Genomic DNA, 27,664 nt, shown 5'->3' with positions numbered 1-27,664 from the left:
TATTTCATGCCGCAGCCAAAAAACAGTTACCTTCCAACACTTCACCGAGGGCCTTAATACCGCAATCTTTTCGTGAGGACAAATGTGGTTAAGTGCGCCAAAACGCCGCCATTGTGCAATAATAGTTGCTGAGGAAGCAGTACGCAACGCTTGTATGGTACAGCTTCCGCGTTTGTTTGTGTTTAACCATGACCGGCCTCCCTTTATCCGTAGGCCCCCAAACACACGCCGACCTAGCTAACCCACCCCCCCTAAACTCCCTTCCACTCTCATTGTTCATGTTTGCAACGCTTGCCAAATGCTTTTGCCGGGCCGCGTGGCAGTCAGATTAGAGCATCAGGGGGGAAAAAAAGTGACAATGCAAGATCAACTCTGGCCTGTCAGCTGTTTCTAAACTGTGGGCGGACTCAGGCAAAACACAATACGGACAGAGTTGGTTCAGCAAGCTATTCGTTAACATTCACTGATATTAAAACTTTAAAGGTGAATTCTAAAGTTAAGTCTAAAATTTGAGAGCAATAAATAAATGGGAAATGCAAAGCTTTAAAAAAATAAAAAATAAATTAAAAAAATTCCAACGAGGCAAACTCATTAACCTTTAAAAGTAAATGCAATGTTTTCAGAAGGTCATTTCAGTAATGATGTCAAATTTCAGAGGCTTCAAAAGTGAATGCAACATAAATAGTATGCGCTGTTTTCCTAAAATTAATGCATCATTTGAAAACCAACAGGCGAATAATTAAAATGAATGAATGAAAGGGTGGACAATCTATTGCAAGATGCAATTCTAAAAAGAGCGACAATAAACCCACAAGTGCTCATAAAATGTAATAACAATTTGTTCAATATGTTTATTAATTTTGTATGAGCACTGAAGAAACTAAAAATAGCCTGATGAGAAAAAAGTCTTCACAGGTATGTTAAGATAAATTCAACTTGAACACACTACTGCCCAGTTTCTGAGCACTACGCCTTTGTCAAAGGCCTTCATCACCAACGACCTGCTGTCTGAGTGACACACACAGCAGATGCTGACATTATCAAATGCCCAGTAGGCCTGGCGGCCCTCGGCCTGCTTTTTTGCCCTGTTATGGGCCCTTCGCCGAGGTGGGCGGCCCGGCCACCTGACTCTTTACCACCGTCGGTTGTGCATGTGTATGTTACAAATAGAACTGCGCGTGCTGTCAAGCCGGCCTGACGCTGACCTCCATCTTGTCTCCACGCGGCACGCTGCGTACGCCTCAGCTGTCGCACGCCCACTTTGAGACGCTGGCTCGTGCTTTGGCAGAGGGAACGAACGTCAATAATTATAAACAGCCAACTGTGCTCCTGACATTTCCAGCCGACAAAATAATGTCAGGGAAATATTTATTATGTTTAACACGGAAGATGGGGACCTTAAAAATGACTACTAAAAAGCACCTGCCAATATATGAATGCATGCCTGTGCAATAACCTTTTAGAGGTTGAACATATTTTTTATTGTTTTTGTAGGCACAAATTATGATTAAATGATTTTTTCCCTTCATAAAATAAAGACAGGGAAATATAAACTATTTAAAGCATTTGCTAATATACAAGTGGAAGGTTCAAGCTCCAAAGGGACCTTTCAAAGATGGCTGAGTGTTCTAAAAAACTAAATAAAATCTAAGAAAATAAAATAAAATTTAGGCCGCAGCGGAATAATTGACTGGCAGGGGTACAGACCCCGAGAAAAATCAACAAAATTAAGTTGTGGGAGGCGTAATGTGAATGTAATACGGTACGAGTGTAAAGCTCGGAAAATCGTACTGCTGCCATTCAAACCATATATTCCGCACTGCAAATCAGTCTGCGGCACATAGACAACCGAGCGACTTAAATTAATGTTGTGGCTTGACACACGTGGACGTGTCCGTCTGAGTGACCAGAGCGGCCACACACTCGCAGCAGGGCCCATCTGTCACGGGTTGTAATTGCTTCATGACTGCAGGACATTTGACTCGAGTGCTACAGATTATTATTATCCTTTTTTTCACCCCCAGAAAGCAGTTACAATCTGTGTGTCAGGACAAGTATAGAAAGATATAGAGGCTGAATGACAAAGCAGTGGTTGCGCGGATGGACTGAATGTGCTACGAGTGTTTTAGGGGGAAAAGGCTGGTTTGACAAGGATATCACTTTGAAGGTCTGAAGAGAGAGATATCCCACAATGCTTTGCTAAAGCTGGTAAAATGGAACCAAATCAGCTCTTGAATGGATTTGGTCCCCTTCAACCAGCTGTAGCTATGCTTTGATGACTGCAGGGACGACTGAGGTGTTGCTCTTGAAACGACCCCTGCTGTGATTGTTATGTTCAATACTGAATGTCTCATTTGAAAAGAACAATAAAGTCACTGCATCAAACTTTTTGCCCTGGTCCCCCTTTTTGGTATTCCGAGCACGCTATCGGTGGTCAGTTCTCAAAAATAGCAGGGCCAGACGTGCAGCCTGGGCTATTTCAGGAGCCCGCCGCTCTCACTGGCACTGCGCGGATGGACGGCTGAGACGCCTCCTTAAATGACTGTCGCCGGACGCTAACGGCCGATTACGCGCTGGGCGGGGAGCCGGCGGTTAATACGACTCAGCAGGGGTGTGACGGTAATGTAAAACAAGCTAAACGGCCCTGCAAATGTGTCTGAAGCGTAGAGATACTGGAACCTAGACACGTATCTACAAATGCATATCCATAGTAAGACAACATCATTTTTCATAGCCTGCAAAAAGCTATTCAAAAAAAAATGTAGGAGCGATACGTAATATGTTGTCCCTCACAGAACATAGTAGATAAGAGACAAGAAGTGTACAGCAACTACTTCAAGCTCTAGCCACAAGCCCAGCACATAAGCACAGTCCAGCTAAGCTTCTGACTAGCCTTTTTTTCCTCTTTGGAAGCACAGTACAAACAATTTCCAACAGCATTTAAACTCACTACCGATAACAAACAAAATTGCTTTTTTATGGGATAATTCAGGCTCCTCAAAATGTTACTTTTGTACTCGCCTGCAGATGTCATTTACATGTCGCACTTTCCTAATAAGAAAAGATTGATGTTTATGGTAATTTTAAATGACATAATATATTTTTGTGCTCACACAATTGATAAACAGTTTGTTTTCTAATATGGTATCAAATATGAACCAAACCATGACCTTAACACTAATGTACGTATTTGAACCGTGACTTTATTATTATTTTTAACTTTTATACATGTATGAGGTGTCAACTACAAATCTCGATCTTCAGTGTAAAGAGAACTAGTGTCAAGACAACCATAGGACCAGAAATGGAAAATATTGCAGGACGGGAAAGGGGTCTGGGTCTGCTCCGCACACTCCTTCCAGCAATGTCGATAAATCTACCGGTAGGTGACAGTATCACTCTGCAAACACATTTCCTGTTCTCTCCCAATTACGTGCCTATTCAAGGGTGAGCAGTTTTACTTGTAGTGGTTCACTTCTCTTTGTACTCGCATGGCAGCAAAGAATAATAAAATGTTACTAGTTAAGACTTCGCAAAAGTTGTCAAAGGAAACTAAAAGATACCCCACGATGCAAACATAGTAAGTAACAATTTGGAATTCAACCACACCCCTTCAAAAAAATGAAAAAATTAAATTGGGATGGGAAGGTAGAACCTGAACAAATTGATTCAATTTACATTACTTCCTATGATTCCCCCACCCCCCGAATTACGCCAATTAGCATCACTATGTGTGACTATAACATGAGTTTAAATGCTTCTTCCATTGGGCATCACCATCATCAGACTGGCCTATTGTAAAATGTACAAGAGGAAACCTGACAAATCCAAACACCACCAATGAATAGTATCACAACACCTGTTTCAGTTTGTGATCCTTGTTATTACACGACCATCACGGCACTAACTTGACAGCCATTAGCTCCCACCGAGGGAGGAGAGTAATTGCCATATGTGCTCGGGCCTACCGCATGCGAGTCGCCATATTAAAAGAAATGGCGAACATTACAGTGCGAGCACAAACATTACAGGGAGGTGACGCGTTCAAATGGTACAGAGCGACCACTGCCGGGCTTGTTTGGAGCCCCCGCTCATCCCAACGTTTATGAGTCATGGGCTATTAATCTGTAAACTGTTTACAGTTTTCGAGCAGGTACTGGCTTCCAGCAACCCGAGGGAAAAGACACAGAGATTAGCCAGGCTGGGATGGCAGTAAACATACAAGGTGGAGAGAAATCTCCCGTCCAAAAACACATTGCTGCAACGTATATAGTATACAGTTCCCATATGGTTACTGGCAACTGTAAAACAAGACAGCACTGTGCATCGAGACACTGAGAGGTGGTGTGTCAGTATGGAACAAGATGAAACTACATGGTCACTGTGAATGTGTCAAATAAAATTAAAGCATGTGACCTACATAACTAGACAGACAAAAAAGTCGGTTCTACAATCATTAATTGAACCAAAAGGGCTTTAAATGTCACACACAAAAGTAGAGGTGCAACAATGGACAGCTTTTTTTTGTGATAATAAATTGTTTAGCTATATGAAGCTGATGCAACTTCAGTCTGGACACTCAGGTCGCACTCGATGATAAAAGGTGGCAAATATCACTATTGTTCAACAAAAGAGACAACACAATATAATTTGCAGATGAAGCAGCAGACAACAGTCAGCGGCAAAAAGAAGATGCTTTAAACTGATAAATACAGTATATGGAAGAGGGACCATCACTTCAAGCACAAACTCATTGAAATGACCAATAATGTGTCAGTGCCGAGAAAGAGAGGCGGAGCCATATTTACTTCCGCAAACATTGCGCCACATGCTGTCGTGTTTTGAGCACATGCGTGTCACGGACACATTCCATTCACATTAAAAGTCGCAAAGTTGATGTATTATTATTAGTAGTAGTAGTAGTAGTAGTTTTTGTCATGCAAATGGAAAATAAAAAGATCTGATTAAAAAATCTGAATGGAGCATCATGCCCTGCAGTGTGAACATAAGCTTACACTTGTCAGTTAAGAATGCCAAAAAAAAATACTTAAAATGCTGTCTGTTCAGTTAATAAAGGTTTTATGATTAACAGTTCAACTCTGGAACTAATTATTTTTCTTTTTAATTACTTTCTAAGAGAAACATTGGAGGGCAAGGCAAATTCGATGATAAGCAAGTCACTGTTGCGCATAAACAACACGGATGGCGCCGGGGGATGAAATCAACATGTCAATTTTCCACCAGCTTATAAATGTCCCAGTTGTTTCACTGGGCACTGTATAAAATGCTCTGATGCAGCTATTTTGAAGTATTTCTGCAGAGGGGATAAATTACACTTGTTTAATCTGCGCACACCGGGGTTCTTTATCATATCCATAATCTGAAGGGCCTCATATCATCCACCAATCTCCAAGCACTTTTTCCACCCAAAACACATCAAGCGTACTTAAAAACAAAAAACAAAAAAAAAGCATTCAATTGAAACAACCGCTTTTGCCACTAAAAAGCACACCAGGTGGGTAGTTTAGCCTCAGCCTGAGGGGAGAGATTTTAGAGGGCTTTAGGACTTGTGGCCGGCCAGGCTCACTGATATTGGAGGAGCTGGAGCGTGAAAAAAAAGTAAATGGGCAAACTATAGAAGGGGACGTATATCTTCTTGTCTTGTGAGGTGAGCGGGGTACAGAAAGTGTATTAAAGCAAGTGGACAACACACACACAAATCTACACGCTCACACACACACACACACACACAACAGGGGCCCTGACTGTCGTGCTGCACTCCAGCATTTTTCATTTCCAAGTCCAGAGAGTCCTCCACTGGAGCCACCCCCACCTCCACCCCCCAATCTCGCTCTCCCTCCTTTACAATCAGAATCCTGCTGTACAAACATAAACCACAACAAACTGTTTACGCTTTATGCAAGCAAGCAATTTCAAGTGCACCACTGCCAGCCTTAGACCTTCTTTAAATAAATACAGTACACTTTTTCTTTTTTAAGGCTGCAAGGTATGTTCATTGAATTGCTTTCCAAGGGAGGCAAGGGGCAGAGAGCGATTTATCAGCACCTCATCACAACACTTCTGGACAGGCTAGGTGAAAAGTACACAGAGTTAAAAGTTAGAATATATACATGACGGAAAAGACTGCAAATAAAAGCGACACGATAGCCTCCTAGTTCTCCAACCGCCATTTATGTACCTATTCTTTTATTAGTCATTTTCTTTTTAGGACAGAAAAACGAAGCAATTGTCTTTAAACAGCTTTTTTTACAATCAGGATTAAACTCTCCATACTTTTAACTTTAATGTGCAATGTCTTTTTAGATATTTTTATGTGACCGGTTGATGAGTCCGACGCAGAGGGAGAAGCGAGTGTTGACAATCTATTCGGTTGGCTTGAGGCAGACGTTCTGCAGTTCCTCACGCCAATTAAAATTATGCCAAGGAAGGAAGAGGGAAACGCTGCTGCAAACACACTCATACATGCAGCAAGAACTTCAACCTATACTGGACATCAAGAACTCCAGATGATAAATCTGATAATGACGGGGGTCCCTTAATGTACTCGTGGGTGTGTGGGTGGGGGTGGGGGTGGGGGGGGGGGCAATGCACAGAAATAACTACGGCCAAGGACACCTGCTAATGCCTGGGATAGACGCTTTAGGCCTTGAGCACCACCAAGTACACAACAACAGAACAAATGCTTTTCACAGTCTGTTAGTGAGATGGAGCAAGAGTATACACCATTGAGGAATGACATTGAGGTCAAAAGGAAGCCAAAAAAAAAACCTGAGGTGTGAGGTAGCAGAAGAAAATGGTGGAACCTCCAAAGTGCAAGTGGTATAATTTGGATATCAACCAAACACTGCAGAGAAAATATGTTTCAAAAGTAGTCCATTGCCTGCAAAGCGTGAGTGGTTTTAATGCAATTTAGGTCTATTTTATGGTGATTAACCCGTAGACAGTTAAGAATTAAAACACTGACTCTAGAGTTAATAAAGGTGTTTTGGTGGTGACAGTATCTCCTATGGTGTTTTGAAATGAGGACAACTTTGAAAAAAACCAGCGTTCAACAATAAAAGATTGTGCTCTAAAATCAAACACGTTGCGATGTGAAATGCACACTGAGCAGTTGGCGTTCAATTCCAATTAAAGACTTTGTCAGCAATACTGAATCCAATCATAAAGGATCCCAGAGGTAATTACTTTTCCCACCTCTGTTATTTATCTAAGCGTTTGGTTTGTAAACACAATAAATGTACAAGGCTTCACGCTTTGTGTAATTTGTGCCTTAGTAAAAAAGAAAAGAAAAAAAGTTCAAATTAAAGAGAGAATGTGACGTGGGAAGATTTGCTCGCACCCCCGTGCAGACGACAAGTGAAGGTTGGCGGCGCATGTGGGTCTCATACCTGGGGTTTCCTCGCAGAGCGGCGTGGTGCAAAGCGTTGAAACCGTTGTTGTTGGTGATGGTGACGTCGGCGCCCGCCTCCAGCAGCACGGACAGCATGTCATCCCGCTTCTTGCTGATGGCATCGTGCAGGGGTGTGTCACCCTCAGAGTCCTGGACAGATGGGAAGCGTTGTGTGAAAGGGGATATATGGAATATTGACTTTTTGAATAACTTGGATACAAAGGCTTTGGTCTCTGGAGTAACTGACGTGCCTACTCATCATGGTCGCAAAAAGCTGAAAATAGTAATAAGGATAGACCGATCATCTGTGACAATATTCGGTATTTTGACAAATTTTGGTATCAGCATTTTTAATTAATTAAATCCGATCACCCAATAAAATATTAATTTAAAACTGTGTTAACCTCAGGAGAACTATTCAGTTAAGTTTAAAAGAGATTCTGCTGACCCTGGGAACTTATCTTTTGTTTTGGTTTGGTTTGATATGTGAAAGTTTGGGGAAAGTTTTTACAGTAGAAAACTATAGGGAGTTATGGTATTTAGTTGTGAGTTTTCGTTTTATAATATTTTAAGCCATGCTGATGACCTTAAACTTTCTGTTAGAATATTAAAACAAAGATGTCTATTGTCTAAGATAAAACTGTTGATGCAATGTTTTTTTTTTCCTTTTCCTCAAAATGCTTATCTGCTCCAAATCGGCCTCAATCTATATGGTTGATCTGTATTTGGTAGCAAAGGGGCAGGGGTGATCAGCTGCTCAATTTTATTTGACAGGACCAACCCCTCAAAAAGAGGCTAAGTTCAGGGAGACTTAAACAATGGGTTGTAGAATGTACAGTGAAAAACTGTCTATTCACATCTGTAATACCCTATGCTGCCATAAGATGGTGCCAAAACCTTGACTCTAGAGGAAAGCGGTCATTTGAGTCAAGCAAGAATGTTGAAGAGGTGATACATCCACTGAGAGAAGAGATTTTTGTATGCTGGAGAGGAGTTAAGTCGTGGAAAGTCTTTGCCAGATGAGTGTGTTTTTGTTCTACTAAGGGGCTATTAAAAATCAATCATGATCAATCACCTGTGACGCCTTTTATTTTAAGGTAAATATTTTAGAATGAGTTTGAAGTTTCATTAAAGTTTTGGGATCATAGTTTGTGGCATTATTAATGTTTGAAGTAAACCATTGAAATGGGCAAATATAAACATTTGTGGAACATCAACAACAGGTTTTCTACTATTCATGGCTGGGGTCAATCACCATCCCTGGCGAATATCAGCCGTTTACTGTGACATGTTATTAAAACACCTGGGAAATGTTTTTAATTGTGAAAAAGGTCATATTAGGTCCGCTATAAGATGATTGGTCTAATTTGAATTATGAACGCAAATAAAAAGTGTGGATGGATACCTGGAGGCTGGGGTGGCAGCCAAAGTCCAGCAGCGTTTTGACCACCTGCAGGTGTCCCTTGTTGACAGCTATGTGCAATGGCGTCTGCCTGCGTTTGTTCCTGGCGTTCAAGTCGGCGCCGCCCCTCTGCAACACCTCAATGACTGAGCCCTCGTCACCGAAGGCTGCATGGTGCACCGCCCGATCCCCGTCTTTGTCCTGAGTACAGTAAAACACCAGTAGTAAGATGGAGTGCAGCTTGAGGTGGGGAAGGGGGGGGGGGGGGGTCTTCAGTGATGCCAACCTCTGCCTCGAGATCAACGTTGTGTTTAAGCAGAAGTTTGAGAACGTCCACGTGACCATTCTGACTCGCTGCCTGCATCGCAGTGTGTCCAGCACACTGCCCGTTCACCTGCAACAAACAAGCACAATCATAAGGGCTGAAACGAGTCCTCGAGTAATTTGAGCTGCACTGTACTGTGGCGTTAAGTAGATGAAAATGAAAGGTTGTTTATTCCTTTTGTTGTTGTTGTTCCCCACAGATTTGAAATCTATTTGGGGGGACGGTGGTGTCAGTCCTGCTACTTGTGTCTCCTCGAACCTCATGATTCACAAGTGAGTGACAGCGAACTAATGTTATATGCGGTATATCTGGTCATGACACGTTTTTTTGTTTTCTTTTTATATATATTTTTATAAAAATTTATTGAAATCTACTTGCGTGGTGGCCAGTTTACGTGGGTGGCCGGCCCAAGTATTAGCATGGTGTGGGAAACACTGAATACCTTATGTTTTGTATACAAGAAATGCTAAGCTTGAACTGAAATGCATTCATATTTTTTGTTTTATTTAGGTGTAAAATTGCCTCTCAGGAAATGTTTCTAGAAAATAAGTTTGCTGGTATGAACAATATGAATTTGAGGAAAAAACTTTATCTTAAATGAAAACCAATTGAATGTTCAACATTAAGTATTCTTAATTGCTCTTTAACCAGGCATAAATATATTTGAGCCGAATGCTCAATAATTAATGATGCATCATGTTCTATTATATGTCCCCTCAAAGTATGATGTGATGCAAAAAAAAAAGCCTGAATATAGGGGTTCTCGGTTTACGAAGAAGTAGTTTCAAGGGTGGCAACCTAACCCGAATTTGTATGTCGGAAGATACAGTAGCCCAATAAAACTATGGTGACAGTAGCAATGACAATCAATTGTATATGGTCATAAATATAAAAAAAACTAATGCTAACTAGTAAGTGTGCTGGTAACTCTTCGACTTCTTCTGAGCCCCCCCAACAACTAGTTCATTGCATGCAACCTCAAAACCTCCGTTTTTATTATCCGACGATCCCCTGTACTAGGTAAACTTCAAACCCATCTACGGAATTCCCTTACACATGGGTGTCGTCTCTATTCCATGTCAGTGATGTTTATACAGAACGGGAACACGGAAAAAACGTCATATTTTACAAGCTGTGTGAGAGGTGCTAGAGACTGCACTTGCAGCCATGCTTCATGAGCACACAACTAAAAACTGAACAAGTACAAATAAATATTCATGTGGACTCATTTTTGAGAATCTCGAGACACCCCTTGCTTGTCCTGGCAGGCAGATCACGGTCAGGCTTTGTGTGCTCAGCTTTAAACAAATAATTCCAATGAGCGGCAGTAGGGCATACGACCAGCTTTTAACTAACATAACTCACACCGAGTTATGTTAGTTATGACTCTTTGAATAAAGTCAACAGTGCAAACTAAATGTAACTAGTAACAGTCTACGTAGGCTTCTTCTGTGTGTCAAACAGAAGTTTCCTCTGGGTTGTGGGCTGAGCCAGGCTTGAAACGACACACACGCACGTGTCTACGAATCAGGTTTGTGCTGCAGTGCACACCATTGCGCATCATGCCTCCTTGGGCCCCTGCAGTAATGCTTCTCAGATTGAGAAGGACGCACAAATAGGAGGATCTCAGCGCTCTCCTCAGAGACGCTCAGCCCCAATACGCGGCAGTAACAGCGTGACGCAGTCGGGAGCATTCGCGTGCCAATCACCAGCATCTTTAAAACAGGATATTGCCACAACGCTGTGCGCGCTTTCACACGGAGACAAAATAATTTTTTTATCAAATAATTAAATGGGAGTTAGACACTCCTCAGGTTCTTCCCCAGGCTTTCATGCAATTGTGGCAACACCCCGCTTTTGTGTAAAATGGAAAAATGCTGGCTTTTACGGGCAGTGTAAAAGAGAGCTAGGGTTATGCAACAAACTATCTAATTTCTGGATGCTGTATGATGGTGCTTTACTTTGTTTAGTTGATGAAATAAATAAATAAATACATACATACATACATAAATAAAAACAATAACAATAATAAAAAAAATATGAATAAATTACATATTTTATCATTATGGCTCTTTACTTTCAACCCAACAAGATGTGAGCAGTGAGCATTCATGTGTCAAAACATCCCACCTGAGGTACGACAACCGAATGTGGAAAAACTGCCAGGTCTAAGTTCAAAGAGCGGCCCTGCTGACATGCACTGCATGCATAAAAACATGACTGCAAACAGAGAGGAGCTACTTTACAAAAGCACAGTTAGTGTGACCATGTTAGTGACTTTTATGACCTCTCTTATCAACTATTTGAAAAAGCCCCAAGCGAGTTTAACTCTAGTTCAGACAGAGAAATGAGCAGACTAATTTTCCGTACGACAAGAAAGGAGCCAGGAGGAAGGCTATTACGAAGTCACTAACAATGACCATTTTATCCTAGCTCCGATACTACCTCAGGAGATGAAATATTGCTGACGTGCATTATATAGTAGGGATGCACCGAAATGAAAATGTTTGTCCAAAAACCGAAAAGCCGGGAAAAAAATTATGCCAATTTTTACTATCACTACATTTATTATAATTAATTACAATTATATTATTATAAAATATTTATTTAGCACTGGCATTTTAACAAATCACAACATAAATTGAAATGTGCCCACACCACAGACATGTTGGCGGCTAATGGTATATTAAACACCAAATGAGGGTTGAGCATTTTCTGTTGGTGCGATTGCACTTTATAGTCAATGTAGTTCGCACAGGCAGACACGGATGCGTGCGGTGAGACAAGGTGCTGCGCACTTAAAATCGGCACATTCACATATTCACCAACGTTTTAAAAATAAATTCAATAAATTTGTTCACACCAGCTAATCGGCTTTGGGAACGGACTGCAAAGTCACAAACAGCGTCCTGTACAGGTCTGTCGCCACCCGGAGATAGCGGTAAGTGTTTCAGTGTTTAAAACTGTAGCAATAGTGCTAGCATTAGCTAAAGTATTTAGCACCGCCACCGGGATGCTGGTGGAAGCGTTCGAGGGGCTCTTATATATTAAAAAAAAAAGAGAAAAAAAAGGGGAAGGCGGTGCAGGAGAAAGAGCAGCACACCTGTACTGCAGTACACGGCAGTTCTGTCTTTTTTCGATCCACTTAAAAGTTGTACACCAAGCGACGCCCCTCTCCTCCCGTGCGCGCAACGACCCCGGGAGCTGCTGTGACCCACCGGTGCAAACTCACATGGTGAAAAGCCAGCGAAAAGCGAGGCGGCCAATCACCCCCGCGTTAGCTGTTTACTTCAAACAGACGCTTACTTGCAGCGTTTTTTTGCTTGCGTCATCACAACCTATTTCGGCTATATTCTTTCGGCCGAATGCAGCATATACATTATTATATATAATAGTGTTGCACCGAATATTCGGTGCAACACTATTATACACTATTATACAGCCTTAGTGTTTACGCTGTATTTGTGGCGTTCTTAATGTCAAAAGTGACAATAAAAAAACAGCATCTAAAATCCAGCTGGGTCCTTGTCTTATTCATTGCCTGCACCTCTGAGTGCTAAAAAAAAATCCAGCCTTGAATTTGGAGACCATAAACTTTTGCCCTTCAGCAGCCAGCTGCGCCTCTCACGTGCTCGCCAACCTCAGTCCAAAGGCCAACGAACGGGATGAGTAATATTTCCGAAAAACCAAAACAATAGTATTTTTCCACAATTAAATTGTCATTTCAAGAAGAAATTATATCTAAAGCCCGAAGCTGCGGGTTGAACCTCGACACATTAAAATGCACAAGCCAGCTGTAACAAAATTAAATGCCTCGTGGTTATTATTGAGAAATATAATATGAGCATGTACAGCTGGAGATGAGTAAAAAAATGGGTCCCAAAATGCCAACGTTTAATTTCTATAGCAGCCTGTTTAGGCTGGTCCAAGACGATATGCGCCCCCGGGTGGTTGCAAAATGGCACTTACGTCAACTTCGGGTCTCTTCAAAATGTCTTCCACCTTGGCCAGATCTCCATTGGCTGCCGCCTTAACCAGCTCCTCGTTGATGTCGCCGGACTCCTGCGTCTCGAACAGTTTCTTCAGCAGCTGGGAGAGACGCTCTGGACAAACAAAAAGTGAGGGGGGAAAAAAACATCATAAAGAGTTTCCGTGTCAATGTCATGGCACACAGGTGCCGTTGGCACAAACCTCCGGAGGCGTTGCTAACGGCGGAGCCCGAGGGCGCGATCTTGGTGACGGCGGCGGGATTGTATGTCCACGATGTCCCGCACACCTCCACCTTCAGGTCGCTGTCAGAGTAGATCTGCTGCACACGGCCCACCTTCCCCAGGGTCTGTTGATGAATGTTGCGACAAAACTCATTAAAATAGTTGTCTTAGGGCTATGTGATATATACACATACACAGAGGGGGGGAGTGAATAAAAGAATGGTGAGATAAGGTAAAAATAAGGGAGGGAGGCGTGAAAATGAAACAAAGCTCACAGCAAATAAAACACGACAAATAACACAATAAAACATCACTTCATGATATGATTAAGATGACAATCCATTTTAGTCAAGGATATAAAGAAAGAGCGAGACGTCTCAACTTTGGTAGCTATTCATCATTTGTGTAGCAAAGCCTCGACAGAGACATTGTTTTACAATGTCTCAATCCAGATTACAAGAGACACTTTGGAGTTTGTCAAGCTTTGTGTGTGCTTGTCATCAATAACAAAGACGGCTCTGGCTCATTAGGTAGAGACAGGTGGCATCTTGGAGTAGATAAATTGCTATTAAGTTGCATCAAAGATTCTGGATGGCAATGATGCTTTGCGTTAAAGGACGCTATTGATCGTTAAAGGAAAAATATATTAGTTTGACAAAAAAAAAAAGGTATGTTTTGAAGGGAGGCTATCTAATGAGCGCCAGTGCCAAGGGGCAAATGGTAATTGCATTCCTCAAAATTTTTAATTTCCACTGCGGCCAAACCAAAATACATTAAAAAAAAAAATAAAATTTAAGTACATCAGAACAGATTCAGCTGGTTAGTACATTACATAAAAATGAGCAATTTCAACAACCAAGTGGATATACAAGTTTTTTTTTAATTCTTTACCCTTTGTGTATTCTGACAGAAGAAGGTCAGACATTTTATTAAGACACCATGAAACCTTTAAATTGCGAGAGAGAGAAAAAGCACAGCACATCTCTAGGTTTTTAGAAATACTAAACATTGTTGCCATTTTTAACTGAGCCTGTCTTTTACCTTAGAAGGTTGACTATTCAAAACTGATAGCATGCACAGGCACATTTTATGTTGTTTAGGTAAATCATGTTTCTTCATTTCTAACATGTATCCTGCTATGTACATACGTATCAATAAACAGGCCAAAATTTAGCCTTTTGCCCATTTCTGATCAAAGTCCAATTGTTGGATGTCTCTAAAATATTACCTAGTATGATTATCTTGTGGTTTGTGTTATTTTGAGACTTGAGTGATTATTTTCTGATCACAAAAAAACTTGTATGATTTAGCCGAGCTACAGACTCCAAGATTGTGACATTACACGGAGTAATAACTAATTAGGAACTTGCGCTGTTGGTGGACAAAAGTACAATTACAGTTACTGGCTGTGTTGATGGTTTGTATAACATGTCCAACGTCATTTGAGCTGCTTAATGTCAAAACTTGCCCAAAAATATCTTAATAATAGTCTTTTTAATTGACCATTTATGAATCAAACATCTTCTAAATGCCCCACAATTGGGGCAATTTACAATCATAACAAAAACAACAAGGAGATGAGTTTGTTACCGCAATGTGGTTCCCAGACAGCTAACAGTTAGCCTAGCTTCTTCTATTACTCGTTCTTCTACTACTTTCTCTTTATATTTCCCATGCAGCACTTAACAGATTAGTCTTCTTCTCATTGCGACAGATGTCGCTATGCGTGTGGTGTGTCGTGTTGTGTTATGGTGGTCATCTCAAGTACCCCACACACTGTGATTTTTGGCGGGGCCTCTTGATTTTGAAAGAAATAGGTTTAAATAAAATCGCTATGCATTCCCCCCAAAAGACTTACAGGCAGCATGGCCTCAGCCCACTCGCCGTGGCCTTTTTGTAGCAGCTTGATGCGGTCGATGTCGTAGCAAATCTGAACCAGGTCGCCCACCAGGAACTGTGAAGTTCCTCCCTCCGCTCCAGCCGCCACTTCACCGCTGCGCACCACGTTGGCTTTAGTTAGCACAGCGGGGTTGAACGTCCACCTGTGGACAGTAAAATGTACTTGCTTCATTGACACATCCCATTTCATTTCACTTTCAATACCAGAATCGGAAAACGTACCTGTTCCCACTGGGATACTGCACAACGATGTCGTGATCTTCGTCTATGCCGCACACCGTGCCGGTGGTGGTGAGCGTTTCGAACATGCCGTCGGTCCAGCCGCCGTGGCCGTGCTGCAGTGATTGGACAATCTCCAGGTCCAAGTCGATGTTGACCAGGTCTCCGATCTGAAGACCGCCGGGGTTCCTGTTGCCATTTTGTTCACCTAAGAGAAACAAAAAATATAACCTATTTGTCAAAAAATATATATTTCCAGCCATCAGAATAACAATTCATACAAAACTTGGTGTGAAATGTAGTTATAAACCATAAACTACCTGGTGCCAAAAATAATAAATGTAATATTTACTGCATGAACAGAAACATTAATGGCACCATTTAACTTTAAGGTCATATAATTTAGGCTACTATGACATGAGGGAGGGGAAAAAAATTTATCCTTGGGAAACTGCACTGACACCAAGCAAGAATGTGGTGCTACCACCTAGTGGCCATACACGCTTAACTACATCAGAAACTCTGCTGCCCTAGGATTGCTGCAGCACAGCAATAGGCGAGAATTGGCCTGATAATGCCAAAGAACAAGGCCAGCTGGCTTACTTACCCAACACAGGACAGTGGTCTCTGTAAAAGGAACCTCCTTTGGCGTCCTGAACACATTTCAGGTCCGACTGCGAGAGACAGGAAGCAAAGGCTCTGTAAGTCAGTGGCCCGTGGGAGCTCGCGCAAGGGCATAAGCATGAATAATAAAAACACGGAATGCAGACACTTAAGCTGCTGCTGCCTGCGAGAGTTGGTTTGCTCAGTGCAACAATATCAGCAACATGGCGACAAGGTGAGACGGCAAGCACTATGTTGCGGCACTGTGTGGATGGATGTGTGGAGTTCAAGGGAAGAAGACGCATTCCTCTCATGAGAATGTTCTACTGTATCAAGTCAATAGCACACATTTTATCTTGTGATTGTGTGAACAACAGAGACTTTAGCTATATTGTCAAAACATGACTAAGTCACAAGCAGCATTAGTTTAGAACAGCAGTTCAGGAAGCAAGGAATAAGTGTGTATTTTGCTTTTTCTTTGGCTTTTTGGGGCATTTATTCCAATTGTTTTTAATAAAGGCTTTACAATGGAGAGAGTTTGGCCCTGGAAAAAATTACTTATATTTCCCGTATTACTAATTAGAACATATAGTGGTCAGCCTTAGAGGTTCCACTGCATTAGAATAACAAAACAAATCGGTTATGCAACCAGAAAACCCGGTCGGCTTCTTTCACTAAACAAAGTCAAACTCCACCAATGAGAAGACGCGTGCTTTTAATCAGAGACGCGTGTGTAGATGCACCCGCAATACCCCTCCCCAACTCAAGGTTGACCTCCGTGTTCACTCTCCCCCCCACCCTCAAAAAGCAGATTGCCTTTATCATGCAGATGGGTTCCACCTCCAGCTGCTTGTACATACAATGGTGGCCAAGCCCAGCGTGGCTCTCACAAAGGCCTCTGAGGGGGAAAAAAAAAAAGACCCTCCACCCTGCGGCCAAATACAAAAGCCACCTGACAGATGATGTATGAAGGACACTGTGGGTGTGTGTCTGTGCGTGTGTATCAGTCCATGTCTGTGTGCTCACCATTCCCTCAAAACCGACACGGTACAGGTTCTTGGCCCCATTGTCCCATAAAACGTAGGCGGCACTATGAGGGCTGGCTGCGCTCCAGTCTTGAATCTCAGTCACCTGTTAAGGAAAAAGAAGAACTGTAACTATTGGATGCACTCCTTTTTGTACGTATGTAATGTGCACCACAAATAATTTCACCTCTGCCAACATCAAAGGATTAACTCTACGTGAGTGCTTAGGAATGGTGTTGGCAGGAAGGAGGCAAACTCATTTAAAGAAGACTCAGTGTTTATGGGATACACACGTACTGAGCTAGGGGTTGAACGCTTAGTTCAGAGACTAGGGGCCACATACTTATATGGTCTACTTGGTACTACCTTTTAACAATTTGCATTCAAATAGTGTCATTGTTTTTTGGGTCGGGAGTAATTTTACCCTATAGTTAAGTTGTGGGTCTAACTGACCCATTTTAAAGTTTAAAAATATAGAAAATCATTTTTTGTAATTAGGCCAAAACCCCTTATCTTTACAATTTCATAAATGTCATATATTTCTTAAATATATGCTACACAAGTGTGCTATTATTACAAATTATTAACCAATCTAAAGTATTGACAATGACTGGCTCTCTTTGACGATGCAATGTTAATGGTTAAAAAAACTGGTACATTTTTTATAAATGATTTTGGAGGTACGAGAATTCTACCTGATGCCAGCGTAATGCAAATAGAAATGCGTATTTGTGTACTTTCCTTATTTTTGTGTTTGTATTTTATTATGAATAATTTTTCTTAATGACAAAACATATATGAAGATTTTTGGGGTAAGAAAACACAACGGGTATGCTTATTATTTGTCATCAAAAAGTCAAGCATTATGTTTTAGCTTCCAACAATGGTGGTTGACTTATTGGGCATTAAATAATGCTACTGAAAAAACCTTTATAAGTTTGACCAGTTTTAATTCAATTTTAAAAAGACATTTGGAAAAATACTTAAATTAGAATAAATTTCCTCTGTTGGTCTTTTTTTTTTTTTTTTATCATTTTTATGCTACTTATTTATGAGAGTATTATTTTGCATGTCTTAATCATTTTTTGACTTGTAAAGGATTTTGGTTTTACAAAGGAACAAAAAGGTTAAACATTACCTACAGCTAACACAAGTGTTAGAATGCCGATAGCCATTAGTTTAAATCTGTGATGAATGATGTCAATGGTAAATTTTAGTTATTGAAAGTTGACCAAATCCAAGGTCATGGATGGATGTGGGTGGATTGTGGCACTAGACCTATGATAAGGTAAATAAAGTGCCATGAGATGAAGAGCACCGGAGTAAATGAATTTATTCATTAAAACATGTGGCCTATGTATTTTCAGCCCCTCGCAGAGGTAATTGATTAATGGATTTAGTTATAATTTGGGCTACACTATAAGTAGATCGAAGCATTAGGACACACGATAATGTTTTTTTGGGTGGGGCGCGATAACTGCTGCCGGCATCATAAAATAGTGATGAGAAATGCCATTAAATAACATAGCAAAATGAAGTCTCAAATTGCCGTGAGGGGCTCTTAAAATATGCTCGGGACTGGAGCCAAGTCAATGTCAGTGTGTAGTACAGATAGTGGACAACAAGTGCAACCCCATCTGTCAACGGAATGACTTCATAATGACTTTTATGCGCAGCATTAGTCAGGATTAATATCAATCAGCAAGAGGAAAGGCATGATTATCGAACACCAAAACATAATGTAAAAGGATGGCTTCCTTTCAACGTGTATTCGTAGCCTTCCACATTTGAAAAATACAAATACAAAGTCATACTTTAGGTATGTGCACACTTTAAACTGATATAATAAAGGTTACGTAGCGTCACGTGTGTTTTGGAGGCGTATAATTGGCCATTACCTTTCCTCGCCTTCCGTTGCCTCCATCCTGGTCTTCCCACTGCCAGTCCACGCCACGCACGACCCGGCCTCCAGTAAAGATGCCTCTGGCGGTGATTTTCTTTGATTTGCGTCTCGACTCCAAGAGTACTCTGCCCACACCAAGAAAAACAGCCCATTGAGTCACTCGGGTTTCTTATGAAGTTTGTCCTGAGTAGGACAGATTTTAAAATGCATATCATAGTATGCCGATATGTGGAAATATCAGTGTACTAAACTAGACTTCACTAGGAATGTCCCAATCACATTTTGTTTTTTGCACCCGAGTACAAGTCAAGTCATTGCTTTTGAGTATCAGCAGAGTGCTAAAACAAAGTACTGGTATGTTCCGCCTAACCTTTAAGCATTTTTTCCCCTCATTTTGGTATTTATTATAGTATACATAGTGTATAGTTTTTATATTTTAAAATAAACATGTATAGCTAACAGCAACAAAAAGTTTAGACCACAGTATTTCTTTTATGTTGCAATTTTGTACAAAAAATAATTATGAAAAATGTCGGGATTACTGGTAAAGGCGGCTAAATTTAACCACTGTTGAATGTACTATCGTCGTCATCTTTATTTTGCACATACCTCAAATAATTCAAGCTGTATGTTTATGATTTTTATATAAGAGACGCTGCTTGCTGGTGTGATATGCTGCAATTTCCATATGATCTGAAATTGGAACTGAAATTGGTTACTAGACGACTCGCAAAATGGTCATTTATGGCAGCACTACTGCTAAGCCAAACACATCCAGACACACAACCCCATGAAGTTGGTCAATATATGAAATAATTTTGCAGGAATAATCAAGGAAACAAAAGTGAAAAGTAGCCACAGCGCATTTTTCAAAAAGTAAAGTAATACAACTTCAAACATTGTATGGCGGCTGGACAGTGGCAATCCACCACCGTGAACCACTCCCTCCTCAGAATGAACTGAAAGAATCTAATATGGTGTAACAACCCTCCACGGCCCACCACCCCATCTCGTTGGCAGACTAGTGTGATCTGGAGGGGGGCGTGCGACCGCTGCAGCCATTGTGCTGTGCACCGTCTGTCTCGAGGGGGAAATTAAGTTGTATTCACTTGAAAAGACCGCCGTCTGTTGGGCCATGTGTTCCTCTGTGTTGGGATGCTGGCTTGAGATTTTTAAAAAAAAGAAAAAAAAGGCCTTGGTGTGCTTAAAACATCATCTCAGGCAAGTAAACCTACTCAACCACAGAGAGTACCAATCATCATTAAAAATAATAAATAAAATAGAAGGAGCATACTATTCCCAGGAATAAACATGTTAGATGTCAGCATATCTTGTGCATCATACTGTGTATCGTACTTGAGCATCATTTGTGTTGTCTGTGATTTCAAAACAGATGAGTACCAAAGATAATGGCAAAGAGGGAAAATGTAACGATAACCACTGAAACACTATCCTGCAGAAAAAAGGCTCAGCTAATCAAATTCACATAGCAATGTAGTGAACACAATTTCAAGTGGCAACGGCAGCAATTTAGATTAAATATATATATTTTGTTTGGTTGGTTAGTTTTATATATACAGTATGCTCATCCATCCATTGTATGTAGTATATATTTTATACATGTATCTATGTAGCATCCAGTCAAGTTCAGTACTTAAAGGGGAAGTCAGGTCAAAACTTTCCTTAACAATATTTTCTATGTGGCACCACTAAACCCAATTGTGTTTGTAGAATTTGAATTAAGCAGCAAAATCCACTTGTTTTTATCCATCTCAGGGTGCTCATTTTGCTTTATACTGCCACTTACTGTCGACTGAAAATGGCATCATATCTGAGTGTCGAAGGTCTCACAAGGAACATCACATGACCAAACTCAGAAAACGAGTGAATCGTGATTGCTCGTTACCTGAGCCCTTATGCTGCATTTGAGGATGGTCGGATGTCGGACTTTTCCGAGTTCAAACCAGAAAGTGTATGCGGGAACGCCCCCTTGAACTCAGAAATTCCACTTGCGAAGTCGCGGGGGGAAAAAAGTACCCCGACTTCACCGACAGACTACAAATGACGTCACTCTACAATGGCGACCCCTTTGGAAACACACACCGTGAATGGTAAAACACAATTTACTCGAGTATAAAACTAGATAACTTTCTTTATTCATAAATATTCGACATAACTTGATGTAACACAACGTTCGTGACAGTATGCCGCTATCTCCCTGCATGAAATTATACGGTGAACTACTGAACTGTATGGAATGCTTATAAAATAAGATAAAAACAAGAAATGAAGCAAAATTGTGAGAAGGCAAGTTTGCTGGAGGTCAAAATGAGTTTTGAGGACTAAAATAAGTAAAACAATTTATCACTATCCGCCATTTTGGTTGTTTACTTTCGCCTCGAACGCCTTCAGGTCGGAACTGGGAAAAACCAACTCTGATATATACAACTTCCGACCATCCCCGAATGCAGCATTAGGCACTGTGATGTCAATTTCAGTCGACAGCAAGGGGCAAAATGGCCACCCTGAGATGGATAAAAATGGGTGGATTTCGCTGAGCACCGTAATTCGTATTCCACAAACGCAGCATTAAATCACAATGCCACATTTAAACTAGTGGAGAAGTATAGAAAATATTATAGTAACGACAATTTTTGACTTGACTTCCCATTTAAGAAGTACTGTCCACATATTTACTGTGCATATCACCCATCCATCCAATATGCGAACCGCTTATCCTCACGAGGGTCACGGGCGTGCTGGAGCCTATCCCAGATGTCTACTGATTGAAATGATAAAGACACAGATTTGTTTGCATTGCTGTTGTAATCTGATTTATGGCTTACTGACCCAGAATTTAGTATTTTGTGAAGTTGTAGTGGTGAGTCAAAGTGTTTAGTAGTACGCTAACAACAAATTGAAGTAGATAAATGAATGGTCTTTTGTTCATGGTTCATTTGCCAATATTTAACCGTAAGCCTAACATATAAGACCCATTACTTCAAATCTAAACGGAAAGCAGAGCTGCACTGAGTTGTTGAGCAGTTTAGCCTTCTGATAAACAGCAAATAACTGATTGGGAAAGTGACCACTTGGAGGTGGCGGATTTGTGTTACACATGATGTAGTGTATGAAGTGCTACCTTCGCAAGTTCAAATGCTTTTGTTGTTTTATGGCCGCTCACTCCCCCCCACCCCCCATTCTTGACTATGCTCATGGCAAGTAGATGTTGCTGTAGTTAGGGCTTTGCTCCAAGTTGTCATGGTAACAGAAGCTAGACTCGTCATTGGCCCAGCGGTATGTCGGGTGGGGTATGTGATCACTTAGAAGCAACACACGGGGTGGCCCCTCAAAACAGGCTCATTTCAGTGAAGTAATCTTACAATTACAAATTGTGGGGGGAAAACGTTGCATTTCAATTACTTCCTATTGAAAACATTGTTTTGAAATTAGAAGGACTTGGAAGTCATCCAACGTCACTATTTCCGCTATGGCATATGCACCATATATGGGAATTGCCACCTTAATATTACGTCCGAAAAGATTTCAGCGAGGCGAGTTTGTTGCCTGGCAACTAGGGGCTGGGAGCACCCAGATAGATTGTGTCTGCGGCGCACTCAAAAGATTCTCAAATATCACATAAACACAGACGCACCAATAAGAGAAGGAAGAATGAAAGGAACAAACCAAAGACATTGCATTGTAACCCAGTCTTAAGTGTCTGTGTGTGTGTTTTTAAGCGCATTCAGCTGAACTAACCTCTCGCTGCCTGGGGTGGTGATCCTGTAGAAGCGGTGTCTCAGGTGATGTTTGTCGCCATGGTAACAGGTTGTGCAGAGGTCATAATTGGTGCACTCAGCACATTTCCAGCGAATGCCAATGATGGGCTGCTGACGGCAGGTGTCACACATTGTTCCATCATGCTTGATGCCTGCGGGGCAAGGAGGAGTGTTGGTGAGTTAAGTGGGTGCAAGTCGCTGCACATGAATATCCCGGGAAATACCTTTCACACACCCAAAAAAAGATGCAGGGCATCTTACTAGTCGGGATGATGGGAGTCATTGATTACCTCGATTTTAAAATAAATGTTTCTGCCTCGAGTACCCATTTATGAGTGCATGTTAGGAAGACAGTCATGCCAGCAGCAGCAACACTTGCTCATGCTATGCGGCGAGAAGGCCACCTTCCAAATAGCTTACCGAAAAATACATGGACATCAATGCCTTGGTAGGCTTTTATTTTGAAGTTGTTCACGGCAGTGCGTGATGGCATGACGGTTGCCTTGACTCGTCTTCCTGATGTTAGTTAGTGCCAGTTTATATTGTGACTGCTACCACCAATATCAACACAATATCTTCCAGAAATCATGTTCAATAACTAAGTAAGGATGCTTAAAAAAAACCTAATTAATTGCGCTGAAGTTTGCCGCTAAGCAAACTTAAAATTTAAATAAAAGAATTATCTAAAAAAAAAACAGTTGGACGTTCATTAAGTAAAAAAATATATATATTCTCTTGTGTAATCATAATTATTCTTTAATCATGCGAAAAAATAAAATATCCAAATACTCAAGTATTCAATAGAATTTTCAGTAAAAAATATATTAATAATTTAAAAAATTGATAGCTGCAGCCTTACTCACTAGATCAAAGGTCAGCCAGAATTAAAAGGTAAAGCTTTTTGTTTAATCATAAGTGTGGTGCTTTATTGCATGCTGATTTTACTTTGTACATTTGTTAATTGCCTGTTTGTGTAGCCAGTTTGATCAGGTTTATGTGAGCAAAAAGGACTTTGATTTGGATCTTCTTCTGTATCATGTATTTGGACGATATTTGACAAGAACTGAATAATGATGTAGATCTCTCTTGACAGTTAATAAAGGGTTCATCATTAAAGCAACCGTTTGTACCCTGAAACTAATGATCCAAAATTAAATGGACCTCAGAGGGAAATGGTGAAAGCTGACAAAATTTGGGTTGGCATTCTGTGACTGACGTTGTGCATTTAAGTCCATCTACTTGTAGCGTGGGACAAGAAGGAGCACTTGGTGAAGATATCGACTACTACAATAGCCTGTTATGGTAGTCACCAACTGGCTCGCTGCCATATGCCTGTCCTATGCATTCAAAGGATTGTGTTATATGCGTATGTTATGACTGAATGTGTTCCATTGGTTTTAAACGGCATTGTCAACCTCTAACTATACTCAGGCTGAACCTAAAATGTTCTACAACCTTTAATGGTTAACTTGATTTTATCTTCTCTAATATTTTGAATTCACTTGTCCAAATCTTTCTGTATTTTTATGTAATCAAACAAGCTGAACGACAAAATTCACAACAGGTGTTTGATAAATAAATCGACCAATACATTTGCTGCTTTAATAAATATTGGTATGGGTAAATATTATGTTATTTATATAGCGCTTTTCCACTTTATAAGGCATTCAAAGCGCTTTACATTTTACTGTTTATTCATCTACTGATGACGCAGCATTAGGAGCAACTGGGGGGTTCAGTATTTTGCTCAAAGATACTTCAATGTGGTCACAATGGCATGGGTTTGAACCCAAAATCTCTGGGATCAAGTCACCAGCTTGATCAACAAACCCCCGCTAATGCCAAGCATCAAACAGGATGTTCTCAGAAGGAAGTGGCATCTGATCTTACGGACTGTCATCAGCAGGTTGCAACAGAGACTGATAGAGTCACAGAGAGGCGTGGATGGTGTTGGAAATGTATTAGTTGATTCATGGATGAAACACCTGTTCAGATTTGTTCCACTCAGCTCATTGGTTGTTAGTAATATTTCATAAAAAGTGATGATTTAAAAATATATATATTTTGTAAACTATTTTAAATGTGTTACACTTGCGTAGTTAGAAGTGTTACGTTTATGAGTTTGAACAAAAAGTAACGAAATTAATCCGAGTTTCATTTGCCTGTGTGCTGAATACACAAAGAAAACTGTCCTACTACAAAACAAAAGTGAAAACATTCCATTGAGTTTATTGTGTGGCAGCCAGTCGAGCGTCTGCATCCATCTAGGCCCGGTAAACAAAACAACCCCTCGCACAATTTGTTATTATTGTATCCAACGTCATTGAAAATGGTGGATGTTTACTGCAGTTAAGAGAAACATACCTGTCGGAGCACTGTCTAATATTCTCACGTCGTATGCTCCGGAGCAACGGTAGTTCGCAGCGGTGCCGTTATCCCAGACGACCACCACCTCCTCCGGACTTTCAAAACTCCTGACGGTGCCGACATGTCCCTCTCCGCCGTCCTGCTTGCCCCACTTCCAGTCGGGTCCCCGAACCACTCTCGCGCCGACTCCTTCCATCATGGCTCGGTTGTTCCTGCCGGTGGTCATTTGCGAAACAAGGAAAGCGCCACCAACGAATCTTTTTAAGTTAGCGAGCTAGCAACAAGGCGGCGGGCAGTCTTTGAATGCAAGTCCGCAACAGAAGCCGCACAGCGCGGCGAAAGCTATCCGCTTGAGGAGATCGGGTCTTCTTTGGCAAACAAACGCTGCATTCGTCGAGCCACTGGAAATTGGGAAAGCAATTACGCGGAAAGCTGGCGAAGCGGCGACATTGTTTGCTTTGCTGACCCTCGTCGCCTCAAGAATGCTAACCTCTCAAACTTAGCAAGCTAAGCGAGCCTCAATGCTAAGCTAAGCTAGCATGGACAAACCCCTCCTTGCTCAAGCCAAGTCTTTGCGGTTATACTCGCTCCTTTCGGGGATCCCAGTTGCACAGTGCGGTCGCATAACATTCACCGAGAGGTGTTCGCTTTGTCGGCCCGGAGATGGTTCTCAGTCTTTTCTTCTCCTCTCCCTACCCCCCCTGCTGGAGTCAAGTCAGAATAAACCCGCCGCCATTATTGTCAATCATCATCGCTCCCTCCGAGTGGCCAGACGAGCAACAACAACTAGCTTGACGGAGATGCACGGAAAAACACGAAGGAAACACGAGCGTTTAGTGCACGACCACGAGCACGCCGTGCGTGCTCGCGCAGCCGCATTGGCACCGTCCAGCAGTATGCGACGTGACGTCACACACATAGCGTGTTCCTGTATATCTTAAATTATAATTTTATAAATAAGGGTGATTGTCTTATTTGGAACAATATAAACACATGTGTGTATCATTTATATTTAAAATATAGCACTACAGTATAACATAATATACACACATTAGATTATTATTTAAAGGTGTGCCAAAAGTGAAAAAAAAAGAAAGTAGCCTGACTGTCGCATATAGGAAAGGGTCTAACTGTGCAATATGACATGAGCAAGCTAAGTTTTTATGCAGTGGTTAACTTCATTTTACATTTGAATGACCCCCAAAAAATCTTAAAGTTTTTATGATGATGTTGTTGGTACACATTATTTTAGAGGCTTTGTTCAATTAGAATGTTGACTGACAAGAATCCTGAGTCATGCAAATGTTCAATGTAAACTGCTGTCGACTAGCCTAAACTAGTTATTCTGTTTTTTCCCACGGTATAAAAAGATCACACAGATTTGTTCATAAGGACATCCTGTAGAATCTATCATAGTCCAATATCCATCCATCCATCCACACTGTGCCATAGTCCAATAATAATTTCCTATTTTTATTCACTGTATGCACTATTATTTGAAATATATATTTTAAAAAAAAGTGCATTTATAAAATGTAAATTTGTAATGTGTACGCTACCTGTGTATTATTTTTAAATGTATATAGGCTATTGAAATAATTGTCTTAGTGTGTATCAAACTGGTAGCCTTTCGCATTAATCTGTCCCCAAGATGTAGCTCTTACTTTCAAAAAGGTTGGTGACCCCTGCCCTGGTGTGTACAGTATGACTGTTAATTTAATTAACACACACTAATTGCCACGTGTTGGTTGGTAAAGCCCTTGGGTAATGTGTTGGTTCCATAGCTCGCCCCCCTTGAGGTTGTTTTTACATGACACACATGGTGACTAATCAGTTTCAATTAACACATAAAGTATATTTATATGTAAGCTTATGTGTTTGAAGTAACATTATAGCATTCGTCCTTGCCATACAGGTGTATAGACATCTTAATCACTGTTTTATAAAACAATAATAAAGTAAACTTTTGAAGATGCCAGACAGACAGGTAATAACGCTTTCAAACATGCTTTCATTTTAACATCTCCGACTCCTCGTTGTGTCTACTGTCCACGTAATTGATATTTATCGATTGTTGAGTTGTTTTCTGAGTTTGGTAATGTGACGTTTGCGAGCTGAGCCGTGATTGGTCGTGACCTCCTAAGCAATTGTGATGTCATTTCAATCGACAGCACGTGGCAAAATAAGATGGCTAATAGCAGGTGGATTTTGCAGCTTTGTTCATATTCCACAAAAACACAACTAACCACAACCCAAAATGCTTTCGCTACCCTAATAAGGACAAGTGCAAAAGAAAAAAATAGATAAAATAGATAATAGAAAAATTACTGTTGGGATTTTTATAGATCTGAAAAATAAAAAGCATTTGATACCGTAGATCATTCTGTATTAATGAATACATTAGAGAGACATAAGGTTTAGCATATAAATGGATGAAAAGTTATTTGGACAATAGATATCAGTACTTACAGTTAAACAATATACAATCAAAACACTTGAAGATCACTCATGGAGTTCCCC

General features: G+C 40.9%; 1 protein-coding gene across 5 annotated transcripts in view; it reads right to left on the bottom strand.

Annotated features, from left to right (window-relative positions):
• The window catches only part of mib1 (MIB E3 ubiquitin protein ligase 1), a 65,743-nt gene extending 39,739 nt beyond the window's left edge, over positions 1-26,004 (bottom strand). For 4 of the 5 annotated variants that reach the window (XM_086085088.1, XM_086085097.1, XM_086085105.1 and 1 more), the window contains exons 1-12: positions 25,142-26,003; positions 22,758-22,929; positions 18,994-19,123; positions 17,097-17,201; positions 16,075-16,141; positions 15,471-15,675; positions 15,208-15,391; positions 13,330-13,474; positions 13,108-13,241; positions 9,100-9,207; positions 8,817-9,014; positions 7,410-7,561 (exon numbers count right to left, since the gene is read on the bottom strand). In XM_086085088.1, coding sequence (XP_085941214.1) covers positions 7,410-7,561; positions 8,817-9,014; positions 9,100-9,207; positions 13,108-13,241; positions 13,330-13,474; positions 15,208-15,391; positions 15,471-15,675; positions 16,075-16,141; positions 17,097-17,201; positions 18,994-19,123; positions 22,758-22,929; positions 25,142-25,370 — 1,829 coding nt within the window. In that variant the 5' untranslated portion in view covers positions 25,371-26,003. Of the gene's footprint in view, positions 1-7,409; positions 7,562-8,816; positions 9,015-9,099; positions 9,208-13,107; positions 13,242-13,329; positions 13,475-15,207; positions 15,392-15,470; positions 15,676-16,074; positions 16,142-17,096; positions 17,202-18,993; positions 19,124-22,757; positions 22,930-25,141 lie in introns of all 5 variants that reach the window. The other variant, XM_086085121.1, reaches the window with a different exon arrangement.
• Positions 26,005-27,664: the final 1,660 nt, after the last annotated feature.

This window comes from Leptonotus elevatus, chromosome 1, assembly GCF_054856555.1.
Source record: "Leptonotus elevatus isolate MCC_2025b chromosome 1, RoL_Lele_1.0, whole genome shotgun sequence".
Classification (NCBI taxonomy): Eukaryota; Metazoa; Chordata; class Actinopteri; order Syngnathiformes; family Syngnathidae; genus Leptonotus; species Leptonotus elevatus.
The sequence above is the reverse complement of the archived record's forward strand: the minus strand, read 5'-3'. Positions and strand labels throughout refer to the sequence as shown.